Source organism: Drosophila yakuba, chromosome 2L, assembly GCF_016746365.2.
Source record: "Drosophila yakuba strain Tai18E2 chromosome 2L, Prin_Dyak_Tai18E2_2.1, whole genome shotgun sequence".
NCBI classification, from domain to species: domain Eukaryota; kingdom Metazoa; phylum Arthropoda; class Insecta; order Diptera; family Drosophilidae; genus Drosophila; species Drosophila yakuba.
Window position 1 is genome coordinate 1621088 of NC_052527.2, and position 20741 is coordinate 1641828.

Consider the following 20741-nt stretch of genomic DNA (forward strand, 5'->3'; position numbering starts at 1 on the left):
GGGTTAGGCTGTGATTAATTGGATGATTTGATCTTAATGCACCGTTTCATCTAATAAAATGTTTTATTTTGAGCAAGAATTAAAAACAAATGCTTAAGTATAAATAATATTTGGTTCCCATCGCTGTTTAACAGCAGCATTACACAAGTAGCCGAAAATCTGACCGCAGTTAACTTGGCGCAAATGTTTGCGAGTTCCCTTGGCCAACAGTGCGTATGTGTGATGTTGAGCAAGTACATACATATCTACGAGTATATTTGTCCACCGCCGTTGTTGTTGCTGTTCGGCTCTTCCAATTGGTTTGCCAATTCCGTTGACCAACTTTTTCATTGAGTTCTGGGTCCGGGCAATTTAAGCCTTAACTTCTGATTTCTGCTTGTCAATTTAATTAGCCATTAAAAATGAAGAAGTCGTGCGTTTAAGCGGCAGCGAGCGAAATCAACGGCCACGCGCCGAATATTTTCCATAAATATTTTGTCTGTTCCGCTGGCACACATTTACAATATTTTTTATCATTAAAAAAGAGCGTCCCGTCCTCGCGGATAATTTATATTTATGCCGCATCGGTCGGATGGCAGCGAAATTTACGCAGATTTCTTCGTGCCGCCGCTCGACACTTAAATTTATTTATGCTGATATGTGAGATTCGCTTCATCATCATTTCTCCTCCTCCCGAGTATCTGCCACTTAACACCTTTCTGGCAGCATCTGCCGCCACGCCCAAGCCACGTTAATAAATGTCCGCCCCTCAGCCCCTCAGTCACTCCTCCCCTCATCCAGCAACCAGCACCCATCTTCATCCCATTTTCCATGAGATGGCATGGCAACCTCCTGACAGATGGGTTGATCTGCGTGGCCTTAACTTCGCCCTCGGTCTGCCTGACAAGGAACTGGCGAAACTGGCGAAACTGGAGGCGATATTACAAAGTTTTTAAAGCTTTAAGCCGAGCGAACGGCTCCCATCCAAATTGCAAATATTTGCTCCAGGCGGGGGTGAAACAGCAAGAAGAGCAAGATGAAGAGCAACCAAACAAACAAGGTTTACAAGACTCATATCAATAATCCCATTTTGGCAGATTCTCTGTGTTTCGCTTGAGAAACTGGAAAATCGGTTGAGCATGGCAAAAGTAATGTTTCGCCAGCAGTCGAGCCAAATTAAATTTGTTTGGCACTTCAGCCGTCATAACAGCAGCATAATTTGGAAAAAACCTTAAAGGTATACACTTTTTTTAATAAATATGAAACTAAGTAGTATTCAATGCAGCCTGTCAAACGTTTAGTCCAAACCAAATTAGTTAAGGCCACTTACTCAAGCGGATGTTGCTTTAAAAAAATATTAGCAGCCAATATGTACATTTTTGATAGCCCAACCCTGTTTTACATATTGCCATATAAAGAAATGATTTCATCGGAGTCACAAAAAATGTTCGAAGGCAAAAACGACGAAGGCGTCCAACAGCAGCCCCCACAAAAAATTCCCATTGTTCAGCATACATCATTACGATATATGGTATATATGTGCATATGTATGTAGACCCATCGGAGGGGCTAATTGCTGGCAAACAATTGCCATCTTCAATTACAATTATTTGCCATCACTTTGCAGAGCTCAAGTGGCAATAGTCTGGCCGAAAATGAGAAAATACGGGTGCAGGTGAGCCACTTGAGTCTTGAGTCTGCCAACGAGTATTCATAATTCAAGCCCATCTCCTTGCATACGACAACAGGTAAATCGGTAATAAGCCGCTTAAGACGCGTGCTCCCCCAGATTGCAGTCACATATATACGAATTAACACAATATACATAAGTATATACAGGTGCAGATGACAGAAAAATATGTAGGAAGACATTTAGTAATCCCACATGCCCTCACCAAGCATAATTTTCTTTTAATATGAGTTTTTCCGGCAAGTTCCTATGGTTTCTAAGAGGATATCTGTAGAAATTGAGAGCCGCTACTAAACATAATCCTCAGATAAAAATAATTTCCTTTTTTATAAATTCCAACATGAGCCTAAAGAGTATGATGTACTGGGAAAACGAAGGGTATCTAGAGTGCCAGCACTCCGTGTCTCCCCTCTTTTTCCATGCGATTTTCTTTTTATTGCTTACTTTTAATTATTGAGTGCTGAAACTTATAATCCGCCTCAGTTTTTCGGTTTTTTCCGTTTTTTCAGTTCGTTTTCTGCAATGAATATGCAAATTTGTGCAGCTTAGCGGCCTGCTGGATGTGGCTGGGCTCACTTTGCTGGCTTCCCATGGATATCCCATGGATATCCCACTATGCCCTATTATTATTTAAGGTCTCTGGCACTTGGCAAGGCCTTTGCATATTTTATTATGAATTTAAGATGGAATTTTCAGCTGAATTATGGGCTGTGGGCAGGGCAGTGGAAGAGTGCTTATCATTGCAGTTTGTTGGCTGAATAATTCATGTACCGGAGAGCAGTGCAATCGCCCCTTGCTGGAAAAGGACTTTTATGATTTTCTATACTCCGATTTTCTTCATTTCAATCCCGTTTCCCAGTCGATTCAATAGAAAATGGAAAATCTCAACGAGCGACGCTGAGTATGTGTCTGTGTGTGTGGGCTGCTATAATTCAATTTGCTGCGCAAAATAATAAAAACAGAATAAAAAAACGGGAAAATAGAAAAAGTATCATTAAAATCCAACTGCATCAGCAAGATTGTAACATCCACACACAGACAAACGAAGGTGGACCACAAAACCGCCAGCAAATCAATTGGAAGCGAACTCCACTTTTCACTCGCCCTTCGAAAGCGAACCATTTCATGCCAAATTGAATGCAAGAATTTAATTAAGCTCGTTTTTCCTATTTTTGTAATATTATTTTATTGCACATAAACAGAGCACATATAGTATGAATATCATTTGCAATATGTTTGGCTTACTTTTGTATGCACAATTTGTTCTTTGATTTATTGAATGGCCACTATTCATTCATGGTTCGCACTGGCAGCCAACAATATATTCATCGCGTTCGTCCTTCGGCGATTCGATTAATGGCGTCATAAAACCATTTGCAAGGTGTCACTGCCACAAAGTGCGAAACAGGACAATGGAACTCCAGTGGCCAATGAGAACTGATGATTCCTCAAAAAGCAAGAATAGCTTTTGCTTTGATACCACAAGTTTCACAGTGTTAATGCTAATAAAAATCAGCCGTCCTTGAAATTACTTCCTGACTTGGCAGTCTTACGCATTTTCCCGAAATAACCACTTAATCTGCATCTAAATTCTGCACTATTACCAACAAGTTTAAGCCTTTAAATGGATGCCAGTGCGGAATGTGCAAGCCGCTTGGTTTGGCACTTACAGCCAGCAGATGCCCTGCATTTGAGCACCGAAATGCCCTGGCACTCACATAATTCCTGCCCTCAAATGCAGTAAATACAAATTTATTTTACACTCTCACATTTTCGGCGAGAAAGGGTAGTTTTTGGCAATGGGGATTGGGGGGTGAGGAGGATAGTAGTGCTGGAAACATTGTTGCAAGCTTTATGGGGCAACAACAGGCGCAACACAACCGACATGTACACAAAACAATTATTGCCCGTAGGTAATTTAGTGGAGAAAACATTACCAGCAAACCCGAGGAGCAAACGAGCCCAATGGAGAAATGTTTTATGTCTGCCGAGGTCCCTCGATGCCGCCTCTTTCTCCAGCGCATTTCTGGGCCCTCCTCCTATTTCTTCTTCTTGGCTGAAGTGTGCGCTTAAAATAATTCCAGTTAAACATGGCCCACAATTTGCTTATGGCCCCAACCGGCATTTCCTCGCATTTCGGCTATTGCCTGGCCAAAGTTTGCTGGCCCAGGAAAAGTAGCAGAAGAGCTTTCCTCGCTTTCCTGGCCTGTCATTCAAGTGGAGTTTCCATGCGGATTTCTTTTGGCCCCCAGACTTGCGGCTGCAGAAGTGATTATGTGATTATATGAGGCCAAGATCTCGGAGGGCAATTCCCCGAAAACGATGGGGCAAGATGTAGCTAAAAGATTGGTACGAAATGTTGTTCCACAATGTAGTTGCTTCTACTGTACTTTTATTTCTTTACATAGCACCAATAACACCATTTTGAGTAGCATGATTATATGAATTATGAATTATTATAACTGTATGTTTGGATGTCTAATTTGATTAGTTTTATATAACTTAACTATATATGATTAGATGGATAAAACATTTGTCTTAGACAAACGCCGTACTTTCTGTAAACGCTCCACAAAGTCTCAGTTTCTCCCCGGTCACAATGGCCCTCATGAACTGTGGCCCCAAATAAAGCCCCTTCTCTGTGCTCTTGGTGTCCCCATCCAATCGAATGATGTAATCCTTGCTAATCAGCCGTTCAGCCATGTCCGCCTCCAGTTTGGGTATGAGTATATCATACAAAGTGCCATCGCCAGCTGCCGTCAGTCTTCGATTTACAATCGTGCAACAGTTGTCATTGCGAAGGATCTCCTCGAACTGAAGTTTCACTTGCTGCAGAGAGCTTTTCTTCGGATATCCCGATAGTCGCTCGAAGCACTTGAACTGGTAGAAGCGCCGCTCCAATTCAGCCAGATCATCCAATAAGGGTTTTATTGGCGGAAGTTCATCCGAATGAGATCGTGAGAGGCGGCAGAGGTCGCTGAGAAGTTTCTCAATCTGGGAGCTGAATAAATCATCCAGTTTCGCATTGCTTAGAATGTGCTGTAAATATGTGTTTATTAAGCGAGATTCTTTTATAAGTAGAATTTTACTTACAGCAAGTTTCAGTATAGCTGAGTGCAGTAGGGGAATTATGGTCAGATTGTAGATCTCGTGCATTTTCCGAGTTTCCATATAGTGAAGAACTTTCAAAGCTTCGTTGGTGTCGTCGAATAGCCTTTTCTGTCTGCTCACAGGAACGGCTTGAGCCTGTTCCCACACCTTCTGCCAGGTGTTGCCCTCAGTGGTCATTCGAATACTTAGTTGCTGCTTCACTTGGCCCAGTTCTGTAATAATATATGATGTGCATAAATGATTCGTTTTTATCAAATGTAAATCACTTACCATCCGTGACCTCCTCCCAGTCTTTGGGGCTGTACCAGCGTATAAAGTCCTCCATTGTGCCCCTGGGATTGGCGGCCTTGAAAGCCTCCATATCGGAGAGCAATGAAGTGCACATCATTTGGGTGGTTAGGCCGGAGCCGGGTCCCAGTTTCAGCATAACTTCGGCATCGTCCTGCAGCTGATCCTCGGTCTTTGGCACCGGTTCCTGGGTCTCTGGGATATACAGATACTCATCGGGCTCCTCCAGCAAACGCTCGTCGTTCAAACGCCTGAGGCGACCCTCCGGTTTCAGACTGAGAACTGCTTTTGTGGGTGAGCCCGCACCGGCAGTCAGATCATCGCAGTCAAAGAACTCGCCTTCGTCGTCGTCCTCATCCTCTTCCTCCAGCTGCTCCTCCTCGGCACTGGCTTTTCCCACCAGTCCCTCAGATTTTCTTTTGCTATTCGCCTCCCGTTGCACGCGACGCTCCACGCAAACGTTGAGCATCTGGAGCTTCTGGTGGAGGAGGCAGGTGCGCGTGTCGGGAAAGCCAGCGGAAATTCTGGGGAAATCCAGAGCATTCGAAGGTGTTAGCACGTTGAGAACAACAACGGAGGTGTTGATACATTCACTTAATTAATTAGGTTTATGCTGTTTGGTTTCGTTTATGTGCCTTATTGGATTCTTTCCCTCTTACATATTTCACTCTTTCAGCGCTTCAGTGGCCTCTAAAGAAACTACCTTCTTCTCTGCGATTGCTTTAATAAAGAACAGTCATTATCCTAACTTCACGTCTTCTTTGAATCACTGCGTTCAAGTTTAAGATTTCATCTGAGTCTTAATTTATGCTCCAACCTTTTCATGGCTGGGCCAAATCTACCGCCGCCTTGATGGCATATCATTCACATTCTTGGGGCCAATCTCAGTCGCCGACTTGACAATAAACCCGACAAAGGCGGCCAAAAGCGAGCTCTCTCGGCCAAGTCGCCAAGTCGCATACATGAGGGCAAACTATGGGAGGGTCCCACGTACGAACACATATAGTATCTATCCCCTCCTGGTAAACCAATTGATATTCACGCTCATCATGGCTGTCAACGCGTGCGTGGCCCTCTGGTCTTGCATAGCCAATGAGCCTGAGAAGTGGAGGAGGTGACTCAGCCCCAAGCCCCAAGAGTTCGCTGAACTTTGTGGAGTAGCAGAGTAGGTTTGAAGCAGTATACCCGTACATGGGCTGCATTAAGGGGGGAAGTTGAGTTATTTGGACCGCGACAGTGGCTGCCTGTTGGGCAACCGAAAAAAAGGGGAGCCCTGCAGCTCCTGCAGCTCCTGCACTTGGCATTTGCATAAAAGTTGCCTTATTAGTGGCTGCGTGGACAGCTGCAGTGGAGGAGCAGCTGCTTAAAAGGTTTTTAAAGTGGCTAAAATTGCACTCAACTTGGCAGCGGGCGACCGAACAAGCTAGCTGACAAATGGCTCTTGGCTTTTATTGACCTAATGCTGGCCACTTGACAATGCCCCTCCTTCTCGACACTCTTATTTTGGCTGCTGTTAAATAAGAACATCAAGTGTGCGCTTCACGTCATTAATTCTATGTCTATTTTTGCCGGGTTCCCAGCATCACCCAGCATCATCATCGTCATTGGGGGCTGCCCCAATAAAATAGACCGACTTACGTTTATTTTTGTGTGGCCAACAGAACAATTCAGTCGGCTCCAATGGCCAAAAGGATAAGCTGCGGTTAAATGGCAATTGTTTTTTGGCCTCAGAGCCAAAATGGAATGCTAAAGCCGGAATATTTAAAAGGGGATTTTGTCAGGGGATTTTCGAGGAATTTATTGGATAATACAAAAGCTCACAAGTGCGACAACTTAACTGTATCAATTATTTAATAATTTAAAGTGCTTTATTGGCCCTAACAAATTAGTTCAACTCAAAGCTTTGAGACCCTTTCAGAGCATTCTAACCCTTTCAACGCCGCGCTGAAAGTTAATTCTACCCTGTTAATGCAACATTAATATGCCCCGAAACGGCTTCAAACTTCATCGGTTCAAGCACAAAAAGCTAAAAACAAAAACCAAAAAGCAACCCAGTTTATGGTGCTGCTCTTGATTTAATTCCTGTGGCTAAGCTGACCCAAAAAGTGATCAACCCACGCACTCACACCTTGCCAACCAGCCAGTTCTATATATAATCCCATCTATATATAAACTTTTCAATTGACAACTTTTTCCACGAGAGCACTGAACACTGAACACAAAAAACAAACTCACTTTTTCGGAACCTCAGAAATTCTAATCCACTTAAATGCTTAACAGCATTATGTGACCTTAAGCCCACCGCCGCCCCGAGCCACGCCCACAAGAAGAATGCCTGGCTTTTGCCGAATAAAACTTCAATTAAAACATTTCTGTGCCTAGAGGTGTGTGCGATGGGACCAGAAGATTGCCCAACTTGGCCAGCAAGGCAGGTGGCTGAAAAAAAAATCTAGCAAAACAAAAACGGAGAGGAAAAAATTAACCGCTCGACCATTGTCTAAAAATGCAAATTTGCCAAGCCACCGACCGCCGAAAAATAAAAAATAAAAAATGAAAAAGAGTGAATAATTATGCGGCCACAACAAAAGAAACAGCCACCGAGTGAGAGGAATAGGAAAATCATTTGCACCTCTCAAGTTGTTCGCTTGCACTTCTCGTAATACCCTGGAATATTCTGAGTTAAATGAAAAATATTTAAGTTATTTATAAAGATAGTGATGCACAAAGGTTTGGAGAACATTCAAGCCTCTGCTTAGAAGTTTATATAAGCTTAAACAGTATTTAAATAGCCCATCATTTGAAGAGAAAAATGCAATTTAAGTTGTCTTTTCGATTTTCATTTATTCAGTCGCACTGCATTTCCCGCTTTGTTTTCCCGCTGCAATTTTCGCACTTTCAGCGCATTAAAAAATTTAGTGATGCAATTAATACGCAGAAGAAAACAACAAAAGGCGCCTTGCCGCGAATGTAAGAAAGGGAATAAAATGGTGCAAGAATTTTTTAATTAAATTTGTGGCCAGACAGCTGAGTGAGAAATGAGAAATGAGAAAGAGCCGGGCGACTGGCGAGTGGCAAGTGGTGCACAGTGCACAGTGGAGCTTGAAATATATTTGTGGCCGCTTCATTTTTTGCGGATTTAGCCACGTAATGCAATTTATAAGTTGAATTAAGGAAGAGACAGACAGCCCAGCAAAAAAAAAAAAACAACCAATTGCCATGAAAAATGAAGTCAGGCGCATCGGACAATTGAGACATAACCTCAAGAGCCTCCGCCGCCCGCGGGGATTTATCTTATGGATTTCGGATTTCGGATTTCGGGTTTCGAGTTTGGGGGTTTGGGGTTTCGGATTCAGGGAGGCGTGACACAGCTGCCCAGTTGGAGGAAAAACTATCAATCAAAAGACAAAATGTTGATTATTATTTGCGATGCAGCGGAGCGTGCAGTTTAATTATTACTCTGCGGTTTGCCCGCCAGTTGCAGAGGAGCGAAAAAGTGGACGGGGCACTTCAATTTGCAATCAAGTAACATCATCTCGAAAAACTCCCGCTTTGATTTGGAATTATACGGAAAATGTGTACTGTAAATGGAATTATTTGATTGATTAGGGCACGGCATTTTTGTTTCTCAAAACGATTATTCAGCAATGCAACATTTTTCTTCGTTCCATGATTTGATTAATTCATTTTGCATTTTTAAACTCACTCAATCTGCATTGATTTGGCTACAGAAGAATAACAGGCAGTCCATTCACCTGTGCCTTCATCTCTTCATCTCAAATTTCTGCTTGAAATCACATAATATAACAATGATCTGCGGGAATACAAATTGTCTCAGACAATAACAAGCAAAAGAGGAGAAAACTGTGTGTCATCATAACTCATGATTATGCAAAAAGGTCAACAGCTTCTTTGCCGACCCTTAAGTCATCGTCCATTGTTTGCATGGTGCCACATTTTTTTAAGGGGTTAAGGGCGAAAGGGGTTAAAGGCGAAAAAAAAAAGGGTACTGGTGGTGGTGGGGCGGTGAAAAGGGGGCAACATCACGTGCTTGGCTTTTTTATGATGCGGCCAAATTAAATTAAATGGCCAACAAAAAGCTGCGCCGCGCAACACTTTTTTATTTCGAGCGTTTCTGAAAAGGAGTCCCCAAAGGATTTACTTTCGCTACGTCTTGCTTACCCTGTTTTTATGCCTATTTTATGGCCAAAAGCGAAGCGACCAACTGAAGCACCTCGTTTGACAGGCGCAGCCAGGCAGACGGGCAAATTAATCAAAACTAAACTGCCCCAAGGATCTCAGATCACTGGAATGGGATGCCATGGGTTTGGCATGGGTTGGGGCTCGTCTTTCACGCACTGTTTGCTGTCTAACGAGCATGAAAATGAAATTGAAAGTAGCCTGCCAAAACTGATTGATAAAGCCTGCCCACTTGCACTTGCCCAGCAGCAGTGAGAAAAACATCATGTCACTTGAGTGCTAGTAAATGCACAATCTATAGCCATTGAATTGAGACAAGGGCAATATATTTAAGTTCATTTTCTTGCTGTGTACACTGCTACTCGTAGACACTTGCCCCAATGCCAATCCTTGACCAACTGACCAGTGGAAGATACTAGAAAACAGGGGGCGATTTGCCTGCCAGGCGACAGTATTAATTGGGTAATTTATTGCCGCACTGGCCCAGACAACCTTCACTTTTTCATTGAGCCCCAGGATTCACACACTCTCTCTAACTGAGCACTGTGTCTTCTTCCATTTACTTGCAGCTCTATGCCGGCACCAAGATGAGACCAGGCCGAACGACAACAGCTTTACCAGCAGGGAGCACGCCCCTGCTCCTGCTCCTGCTACTGCCACTCATCCTGGGCAGGCTCCACTTGGCCCACGCCCAGTGTCCTTGGCAGAGGGATGTGCCCGACCTGCAGACGAGCTGCATCTGCGCCTACAATCTGGGCAGGGAGCTATCCGTGCAGTGCGATCAGGTGCGAATAGATTCTTAGTTCAATGTGAATTTACTTCAAAAGACTTATATGATATTCAAGTGCAGATATATTCTATCTTTTGGACCAACAATACATAAGTATTCGTTTTTACAACCCTTTATTCTCTGTTATCCATTATCCAGGTGGACTTTTCGCAACTCCTGGCTGCGATGAACACCCACGCCCGCCTGAAGCCCGTGGATTTGCTGTACGTGAACAACTCCACGATTTCCGAGTTGCCCAATGCCGTCTTCAGCAATTTGAGCCTGCACAATGTGCAGCTCTCGAGCTGCGGCATCCAGAGGATTGCAACGGGTGCCTTTAAGGGGCAGGAGTCGGTGTTGCGGAATCTCAATCTGCAGGATAATCTGCTGGCCGACGTGCCAGTTGAGGCGCTCAAGGTGCTGGGCAAGCTGAATCTGCTGGATTTGTCCAAAAATCAGCTCACTCACATTCCCGACGACGCCTTTGTGGGCCTGACCAAGCTCTCCACCCTCAAGCTCAATGATAACAATGTCACCCTGGCCAGCAATGCATTCAGGGGCCTGGAGCAGAGCCTAAAGAACCTGAATCTGAAGGGCACCAAGCAGCGAAAGGTGCCGGAAAGTATCAGGGGTCTGAAGAGCCTGGCCTTCCTGGATCTCTCCCAGAATGGCATCAAAGAACTGCCCGGTGCGGGCGGCATTCGGGTGTTCGATGGTCTGGACGCTCTGACTGCCCTGAATCTGGAGCGGAATCTCATCCAGAGCATTGGCGAAACGGCATTTGCTGGCGTGCGAAAAACACTGAGCTCGCTGAGTTTGCTCAACAATCTGTTGGCGGAATTTCCCATTGGAGCCGTGCACTCGCTGAAGGAGCTGCGTGTCCTGGACATTGGCTTCAATCTGCTGACCAGCCTGCCGGAGGCCGCCTTCCGGGGCAATCCGGGCATCACCCTGCTGGCCCTGGACGGAAATCCACTGAGCAGCGTGCCCGAAGGCGCCTTCGCCCACCTGAATGCCACACTCCGCGGACTCTCCCTCGGCGGCAGGTTCCTCCACTGCGACTGCAAGCTGCGTTGGGTGGCCGAGTGGATTCGCAACGGCGACTTGCAGGTGAGTGGATCCCTTAAAATGCAATGTAATCGATACTTGGAATCTTTATTTTACCGAGAGGCCACACTCTTTGAAGTTCTAAACTTCCACATAAATACTTAATCGACTAGTTGCCCGATTTTCCTTATGTAATTCAATGATTTAAACTTGATTCAATTTGATACAGCTACCAAGAATTCCTTCAATAAATATAAACGACAAATTCCAGCATTCCTTGCTTCCACAATTTTGTTGTTTGCCTCGATAAAACTTGTTGTCAAATGGGCCATTTCCGATTGGATCTGTTTGCAAACTTGCCAACGTTCGTTTCATTAACTGTGTTTTGGTTTTGGCCACACGCCCTTAGGTTACATCGCGCGAACGGAATCCCCAGTTCTGTGGCACCCCACCACGCTTCCGGGACCGAGGCTTCTACTCCATTCAGCCGGAGGAGCTCAGCTGCCCGGACATTGCCGATGCGGCCCTCCGTGGACCCGTCGGCCTCGCCGATAACCTGAAGCCGACACTGCCATCGTCGCCCGACTCCGTGGAATATGAAACTGACACGGGCACGGGCACGGGTACAGTGGGCACTGGGACTGGGACTGGCACTGGCACGGCAGCCTCGGCTCCGGTGACCAGCAGTGTGAGCAGCTCCACCTCGACAACGACACCCACAACAACCACAACGACAACCACAGCGGAGCCAACGACCAGGAGGAGCACGGTGAGTGAGTGGGCAGGTGATAAAACCGGGCGGCATCGTTAAGTTAACAATTGCGGCGAAATAAAATGCAAGAAAAAAAGGCGGAAGTATATCATGGTGGCATAAAGTGTCCGTACATTGGTGGTCTCTCGCCTCCACTTTGTCAAATAAATCAAGAGACATTATTCGCACTCAGTTGATGGTTTACTCTTTAAGTACTCCGGAATCAAACATACAAATTTAATCGCGCTTTAAGTGTAAACTTTTGAACTTCTACAAATGATAGCTATGCATTTTCCCTTACTAACTCCAACAGACGCGTCAGCCGACCAAGTCGACTACAACGATATCGGCCAGCACAGCCTCGCCAGCTGCCAGTGCGCCGGTGAATGGAACGGGCACAGTGCAGGCCACCTCCATCACGACGAGCAGCAGCTCCTCCTCCTCATCCTCCACGTCCACGTCCACGGGTCACGGCAATGGCAAGCAGGCGCCCGGCTGGCGCCAAGGAGTGACCAATGGCAATGGCAATGGTGCTGGAGCAGGAGGCCTCCACAAGCCGCAGAGGCCACCACTGGTCCTGGGCTATCCACCGCAGCGGGGCACTCGCATCGACGATGCCAACGAGGTGCAGGTGAAGCACGCGTTCCGCCAGGACAGCTCCGTGATCATCCAGTGGGACTCGGACACGGCGAATATCCTGGGATTCCGCGTCGTCTATCGCCTGTTCGGCGAGAAGGCCTTCAAGCAGGGACCACCGCTGGAGTCCAGCGAGCGCGAGTTCAAGATCAAGAATGTCCCCGCCCAGGAGTGCATCATCGTGTGCGTCATCTCGCTGGAGGAGCTGCACGTGACCCCCGAAACGGTTCCCTACCAGCAGTGTCGCGAAGTTCGCACTGTCGCCTCGCAGGCCTCCAACATGGACAAGATAACGATTGCGGCCAGTGCGGCCATTTGTGGCACCATCATTGTGGCCGTGATTGTCTTCATCGCTGCCAGCAGGTGAGCTTCTACTCTTATACACTTTGAATACTCCCCTTCTTTGCCTTCCTTTTGGCCAAAGAGTTATTACCCAGCAACTGAGCCACGGACAAAGCCAATTGCTGTGCAAAGTGGCTGGCTGATTTATCGCAGGTCCTTAAGTCGTTGCCACTTTCCTATACAGTACTCCTATATTCTTGCCCCTTCGCACGGCGTGGAATTTGTTACGCTCTGCACTCTGCAAAGTGTCTTAACACTTCATCATCTTTCGGTGCAGCCCATTGTACTCTGCTGAGTGTTATTGTAATTTGTTTAGGAAGGTTGTTTAGATTATCATTGGCTTGGCTTGCAAGCCAAACAAAGGGTTGTGCTCTTGTCAAATTTGGAGAAACTGTGATGGTTTCTTTTGTTTCATATATATTTGCCAAGCCAAGCAAAGTAATTTATACTATCTACACAGTGCAGCTATGTGAAATGCAGCACTTTCATTAAGCTTATTATGCGATACCCAAAATGTAATTCCTAACTAGGTGAATCGCCGTCTATAACTATAAAACGCTTGCCATCTAATTGTGCCGAGATAAATGTTGCGATTACTTGTTTGGCCAGGGTATTTAGAGCCCCATTTCTTTTTTTTCGATACTCATCCTTGCTCCGTTTGTATCTTTCCCAGACGCTCCCGCAAACTGCAGAGCAGCCAGCAGAAGAGTCCGCTGCCAATTGGAGGTCTGCCCGTTAATTGCTGCGGTCCGACCGGTTCACCTGGACCACTTGGCTCCATTGCCACGCTATCGGCATTTAACAATCACAAGGTGAGTAGTCCCCAATCGCCACCCTCTGTTCCTCCACTTGGCTGAGCTCGAGGAGGAGCTTGCCAAGAAATTGTTGCCACTTCTGGCTCCCGCCTGGCTGGCCAACTAAATAGCTGCCTCTCTGACTGTCTGGCTATCTGGCTGACTGGCTGACTTTCTGTCCGGATTGTCGGATAGCTGACTATCTGGGATGGGGGACTTAGTCCATGACTACGGGAAATTGGCAGCGAGGCGATTTGATGACTGTTGATTGTATTTATGGGGGGCAGCACACTAAGTGGAGCGCAGCTCGGATAAATAATGCCAGTGCAAAAGTATTTCAGATTGGTCATCTTCCTTTTTATTGGTTTTTTTTTTGGCAAGTCTGCTTGCAAAATAATTAAGTGCTGATAAGTAGAATGTGGTCAACATCGCTAGTTTAGTGTGCAAATGGAAAGTTGAGTAAAAGAGTTAAGACTAAGCCTCGAAATCTGCTTTGCAGGAATGGGATCAAGTGTCGGCCTACAGTGGTCGCTCGATACCGCGGCCGCGCATCTATCCCGTGGAGCAGCCGGACGACATGAGGAGCCACTTCTCCGGAATGCCCGGCAAGGTGGGCAAATCGAGGTGAGTCGAGCCTTATACCTTTAACCTGCTGCAAACATTTGCTTGCCCTGCATTCCGTGCCTGCTGCATTATTTACACTTATTATTTATTTCGTTCGTTCGATTCGATTGTTTCATTGTTTGCATATGCATTACACACACACACACATGTCCACAAACCGCAACCCACACACACACACGCAACTACAGTAGATCCCTGGCGGATGGACAGTCGCAGCACAGCTTCTCGAACAACTCGCACCGCGGCTACTTGGGCAGCGCCTTCCCCTCGAACCTGGTCAACTCCCGGCCGGAACTGCGGCAATCCCGCCAATCCCTGGCCGCCGCCTCGGAGCGCATGTCGCGTGCCTCCTATGCGGGCTCCATTCACGGCGGCAACGGAGGAGGCGGTGGCCTGGGCGGCAACGGAGGAGGAGGCGGTGGCAACGGACTGCCCGTGAGCAGCCTGATGGCCATGAGCGGAATGGTGGGCGGCGGCGGACCGGCCAGCATCGCCTCCAGTGCCCGGAGATCGCGACCGCGCTCCAGATCCCGCGAGCAGCTGAACACCACCCACATACACAACCATCGACCGGGAAGTCGGTAAGTGGAGCACACAGCTCACCAGAGACTCCAGACTCCAGAGTTCAGAAAAAAAAAACTAATTAAATGCAGCTCACACCCACTGCGAGATCGTCGTAAAACGCTTATCACGGCTTACAAATCACACACCCCAAACAACACTTTCAATTCTTTCTTTTATGTCTTTGTTTTGAAAGTTTTTAATTCAATGGCTTTCGTTGATCGTCATTTTAATTAGTTTTTTTTTATGAATGGGCTGGGTCCGTCTCCCAAAAATTTCAATGCCAAATTTAATCGCAGGTTTCGCGGTAAGCGTGAGAAAAATAGCCAGATATTGATTAATGAGCCAATTGTTTATCAATTCTGTTTCACAATTCACCTTGAACTTGGAGGATGACTACATTCTCATACTTTTTGATTGATGGTTCCCCTCTTAAATTCTTGCTTTTGCTTACCAATAATTTGCTGAAATATTTCTGTAATTTCTACCCAATCAGAGTACAAAATAGAGCTAAATCTACGCTGTATACTGACTTCTTTCAGAGCAATTAACTTGGCTAACTTTTCCAAGCCCGAACCGAAACACTTTCGAACTCCTTGCTCGCTTTACTTTCAGTCTTGATTGGCAACTATCCATCGCCGCAATCAAATCAAACTTTCATTGATGTGTGTACAAAAATTCTGTAACTACAGCGTGTACATGCATTCCTTTCACCATTCCACTAATACTAACTACTAACCCAATGGCTCCCCTCGCTCCCTTTTCCATTGCCGCTGTATAAATTTCCACTGATTCCATTAATTTTAATTGCGTTTCGCTTCGATTCGAGCATTTTTACTGTTTTGCTGCACAAACGCATTGGGCAATGCGTCAGAGTTGCACGAGTGAATCTCTGATATAATCGATACCAAGCGACGACTGACTGTTTGTTTGGCTGGCTTTTTGGTTTACTTTGCAGATACTCGCAGGCGGGATCGACGCACACGCTGAACAACTACTGCGATACATCGGACAACTGGACGGATCACGACATGGACATCTATATGGCCCGCAATCCGACGACGCGCAACGGTTTAGTGCCATTATGAGGGCGACTCACGTTGTCCTGATATTTCAATGTTGTATTAAACTGGGACGGCATCTTCTGACAATATCTGACGCCGACCATTGAGGGGCACGGGGGCAGGGGGCATGGTCGGCGTCAGCAGCAGCAACAGCAACAGCAGCAGCAACAACATCAGCAACTGCAACATCAGCAGCAGCAGCGGCAGCAGCAGCAGCAGCAGCATCAATTGCAACAGTGGAGGAACGAGCGACATCAACAACGACACAGAAACAATCAGCAATGGGAGCAGCCATATCAGCCAGCACAGCAGCAACATCAACGATTACACTACTATATGCCGCAGACGGAGCGCTGCACCTCGCCCCCCGATGTGGTGCCCCGAGCAGCCAATTTCCATAATAGCAACACCACCACTACTGGCCACACCGACAACAGCAACAGCCACAGTAGCAACACAACCAGCAGCAGCAACATCGCCCAGCAGCAGCAGCAAATGCCGCTGGCTTCGATGACAGCAGCGCTGGGAGATGCAACTGCAGCAGCAGCAGCAGCAACAGCAGCAGAGGCAGCTGCAGCAGCAGAAAGTGGCATTGTTGTCGAGAACTATTTTAACGAATATGAACGTCAGGAAATCATCTATCATCATCCCACAAGCAGGAGCAGCAGCAGCAGCAACAGCAGTGGCAGCAGTGCAGCTGCAACACGCCACGCTCCCCGCAGCAACGCCTTCCGTTTACAGCTACCCGCAATGGCAACGGCCACGACTAACAATATTTTATATAATAATATCTGTAACAAGCACGATGCAACCGGCAGCATCGGCAATTATAAGGCGCATACGTTTAGTGATAGCTGTAATTGTACATGTAATTGTAGTCTAAGCGAGGAGGAGCAGGAGGAGGAGATGAGCCAGGAGACAGCCGCAGTGACAGCAGCAGTAGCTGGAGAGGATGGAGAGGATGGGGAGCGGGCGGGCTCATCCTTGGCCAGCACCTCAGTGTCGAGCATAGAGCAAGTGCAGCAAGAGCAGCAGGTACAGCAGCAGCAGGAAGTGTCCTTGTCTGTGAACTTGACATTGGCTGACGCGGGTGCAGCAGCTGCTGCGGATGATACGGATGATACGGATGATGCAGCAGACGCATCTGCAGACAGGGCCGAGCTTTGAGTGCAGCTCCTTGTCACCTTGCTGTTGTCACGGGGCCCTTTTGGAATTCTAGGATCTGCATAATGCATAACAATAATAATGATGGCATGGCAGACGTTGAGGTGTAGTACAGAGGAATAGATATTTTTATACGCTGTTTAGAGTGCAATAACACAACGCTTTTCCCAGTTCTTGCTGCATGAATCGAAGAACTACAACTTAAGTCAATATGGTACTAAACCGCACTTAATAGCTATTAACTATTAATTATTTTAACTATTAACTAATGACTAGCGCGTAAGGGGGTCGTTGGCGCTGGGATAGACAGGCATAGAAGTCGCTGAGAGAGCACAAAAAGCAATATGTACATAATCTAGAATGAGCAACAGCCAGTCCTATAAGGTGTAGTTAACCCGAACGTAATTCAAAGTTTAACGGTTTTCAAGGTAGTTAAGAGCCAAATAACCAATTGTAGTAGGTCGAATTAACTTCTTACACATCCTTTTTAAGCATTTCTAAACTGTAGAACTCTTATCATTTCTCTCAACTCATTTACTTTCACTTTCTATGTTCGTCTGTCCCAGTTACGAGCTGATCAAAAAACCAAACCATTTACTGCCTGAACAGCTTTAGTTTAACTCACATTGAAGTCAGCTTCAGTTTCAGTTTCAATTTCAGTTTTAGCTAGTTTCAATTTCAGTCTGAGCTTCAGTTTCAATTTCAGTTCGAAATCGATTTGAAGTCTCGACTTGTTTTAATTTCGTTGTGTACAGAAGCTTCAATCGAGACTTTGCGTGCTAAGTTCTGTCTTACGTTTATGATTTCTACTTTTAGTAAGATTTTAATAAAAGAATACATTAAAGATCTTTCGTTTTATTTACACCCCTTTTTTGGTTTGTATGTTTGCTTGCTAGTCGAGCGCCTGTACATCGATGTATATAGAAGTTCGTAGGCTTAAGCGTTCGAAACGATTTCGGTTCATCATTATCATAGCTTTATCATTATCATTGTCGTTGAAGGGACGGGTCCGGATAAACAGTCCGGGTCAGTCCGGGCGAAACACAGTTGACAGTTAACAATATTTAGTGCCCGTGGACCGGATACCCGGATATGGGAGCCACAACAAGTCCATGTCTGGCACTAGATACTTAGTGCAGTAAGCTAATATCTACTATATATTCTACACACTAGTCGTAAGTACAAGTTATAGGCGAGGCTTTGAGCATTAGACCAGTAAGCACAATTTAGGTGGAAAACGGGAGCAATTATTTAGAACAAGAACTAAGCAAATATTCCAATAAACATAGGCAATAAATTCAGAGAAAGAGCAAACTAAATATGTTTCCGTTGAACGTTTCACTTTAAAGCAAGCCAATGCGAAGTAGAGGAACAAATATCCACAATTAGCCTAAGAAACTTTAAATCAAACTTAGTGTTAGCAATTACAATTTAATTAAACTGCCTTAGCACACTGAGAACGATGAAACGTTGATGAAAAGAGAGGAGAACAGAGCACGTGCTTGAATTTAGTTTAGCTGCACTGAAAGAAATACGGCAACCGCGGCATGAGCAATATTACTGATAATCGGTGACACCAAAACTGCCAGCCACAAAAATATATATGTACATCTTTCAACTACGGAAACAGTGGAGCATGTCCTTCGCAGGAGCTCTTCTCTAGGATAACACTGAAAACGAAAACACCAACCGATTCTGAGGAAGATGATGAGATGACACCACCAATTCAACGCAGTTAGAGTTATAGTACACGATCCCATAATTAATGTGCGTTATACTGTTAAATGTAAATCCAATTCAAGTGTTAACTTTGCGGCTTCACAGATTAGCAACTAAATTTACTAGACAATTTACGAAACGTTTCGTTTTTGCTCCTTAGTTCGTACGCATCAAGTTCCGAATAAAGCATATTTTTGTTACTATCTGTCGGCCGACAAGGCGTTTTACTCACCCGGGAACCGTGAGCGAGTTATCCCACAGCAAGCGAAGCTGGCGGGTGAAGGCCGCCCACACCTGGGCCATGCCCTCGACGCTGCCCAGGTGGGCGTGGCAGGTGGCCAGCAGACAGCTGAGGCGACAAACCAAAGAATCGGGTACAGCGCTCTTAATTCGCATGGGGTCGAACTGAAAAATGGCAAAAAATAAATAAGAAAGGGATATGGGATTGCTAGACTAGATTCCTACACTCACCTTATCCGTGAAGCTCTTTTTGGCGTAGGGAAACAACGCCATCTCGGGATGCATATCGGGAAACAAATACGCCAACAGTTCGCTCAACTCGCTTTCGGTCATGGGACCAGGTAATTGCTTCGTTAATCCCGCCTGTGAGGGCAGCTCAAAGCTGCGTTCTCTACGCTTGCTCAGCTTGTGCTCCGTGATGCGGTCCAAGGGATTGGATGCGGCCCCTGCTCCGCTGCTAGTGCCGGAGAAGTTTCTGCCCACAAAGGACTCCAGAGACCTAGTAACCTCGGCCACAGATTGGTAATCCCTCAGACAGCAGGAGAGATAGGACGAGGCCTCAACCGAGAGGTAGACCTTGCCCAGCGGAGCTTTGGAGGGCACAAAGTCGCTCCTCTGTTCGCTATCAAAGGCCACGTGTTCGGACAGCTCCGGCCAGGTGTAGACCAGGTAGATTTCCGTGCGCGACTCGGGAGTGTAGCCATGTGGTAAGGCATAGAACTGCTGCACTTCCAGGTGCGAGACTTCTCCATCCACTACGATGTCCTCGGAGCTGAGGCCGTGGTCGAAGGGCACGTACATGGGCATGCGGATGCGCATGGTGTCCAGCGCGTAGGTGGTGCAAACTGAGATCATGGCCGCCTGGGAGTAGGAAGTGGGCACCTTTTCCCGGAAAAGGGTAAGCAGACCCATCAGGAAGCGACATTCTGGCGGGGCTTTCTCAAGTCCAATAAGCCGGAAATTGGTTCTCAGCGCAGGTGCCAGGGCCACGCCCGTGTAGTAGTTCCATTTGGGATCGTAGATCTGGACGAAGATGGGTACCACGCTCTGAACTTCGGCGGAAACAACGGCGACGGCGCTCAGGAAAAAGTTGAACTCAGAGGTGGACTTCATGTAGTTGAGAGTGGCATTCACGGGGTGCAGGACAATGAATCTCCTCAGTCCGTAGATCCTGGCGAGAATGTGCAGATCCTGCGAGCTCGTTATTGGAGGACCAAAGCTATTGCCAGTGGACATGAGGTCATGGTGGCAACTGGTGCGTTGCAGGCAGGTATGCTCCTTGGTCTCCTCTCTGGCGAGTTCCTCGTCCTCCAGGATAGCCTGGTGATACTCCACCTCAATGCCATTCCTCAACATGTCCAGCTTCTCCCTCTCCACCTTCCAATTGCAACTGAAGATTTCCTCGGATTTGAGATTTCGGGATTCGGAATCTGCGGATACGTCCCATTTCTGGAGGATTTCGCCCAGCTGGGCGTTGAACACCTCCCAGTCGGAATCCGCGCTGAAGTTCTCCCGGTAGAATTCGTTATCGTCGATTTCCTCGGCCATTTTAAAGGAATTTCAACGCGTAAATCAACAAAAGACAACAAACTTAAATCGTAGACAACAATGGACCAGCGTTGCCAGAGATTGTGGCCACATCAGCTGATTGAAACAAGTGTTGGAAAGGAGCACCTTATATTTGTCATTTCTTTAAAATTGTATTAAAAGTGTATTAATAACAACTTATTTGTTTAAGTTGCCTCATTTGTTTTTTTAAGTTTAC

The 20741-nt window shown here is 46.3% G+C and overlaps 2 protein-coding genes across 4 annotated transcripts in view; one reads left to right on the plus strand and one right to left on the minus strand.

Moving 5' to 3' along the window:
- Window positions 1-15884, plus strand: part of LOC6526435 (leucine-rich repeat and fibronectin type-III domain-containing protein 2) — a 48983-nt gene extending 33099 nt beyond the window's left edge. The window contains exons 3-10 of one of the 3 annotated variants that reach the window (XM_015197915.3): window positions 9835-10050; window positions 10194-11144; window positions 11491-11850; window positions 12146-12831; window positions 13484-13622; window positions 14104-14228; window positions 14417-14809; window positions 15748-15883. In XM_015197915.3, the coding sequence (XP_015053401.1) occupies window positions 9853-10050; window positions 10194-11144; window positions 11491-11850; window positions 12146-12831; window positions 13484-13622; window positions 14104-14228; window positions 14417-14809; window positions 15748-15877 (2982 nt within the window). In that variant the 5' untranslated portion in view covers window positions 9835-9852 and the 3' untranslated portion in view covers window positions 15878-15883. Of the gene's footprint in view, window positions 1-9834; window positions 10051-10193; window positions 11145-11490; window positions 11851-12145; window positions 12832-13483; window positions 13623-14103; window positions 14229-14416; window positions 14810-15747 lie in introns of all 3 variants that reach the window. The other 2 variants (XM_039371763.2, XM_039371764.2) reach the window with 2 other exon arrangements.
- LOC6526434 (rab3 GTPase-activating protein catalytic subunit) lies at window positions 4027-20596 on the minus strand. The gene is made up of 5 exons (XM_002087517.4): window positions 19208-20596; window positions 18969-19141; window positions 5051-5592; window positions 4763-4992; window positions 4027-4708 (listed from the first exon to the last, which is right to left on the minus strand). Exons 1-5 carry the CDS (start codon window positions 20522-20524, stop codon window positions 4208-4210), a joined length of 2763 nt encoding a protein of 920 aa, XP_002087553.1. The 5' UTR covers window positions 20525-20596; the 3' UTR covers window positions 4027-4207.
- Window positions 20597-20741: the final 145 nt, after the last annotated feature.

Excerpts from the sequence above, each read along its gene's own strand:
- LOC6526434 (XM_002087517.4), bottom strand. The coding sequence starts at position 20,524 with ATGGCCGAGGAAATCGACGATAACGAATTCTACCGGGAGAACTTCAGC. Across the intron at positions 19,142-19,207 it reads AAAAGAGCTTCACGGATAAG|TTCGACCCCATGCGAATTAA; the intron begins GTGAGTGTAGGA and ends GCCATTTTTCAG. Across the intron at positions 5,593-18,968 it reads AACTCGCTCACGGTTCCCGG|AATTTCCGCTGGCTTTCCCG; the intron begins GTGAGTAAAACG and ends GGATTTCCCCAG.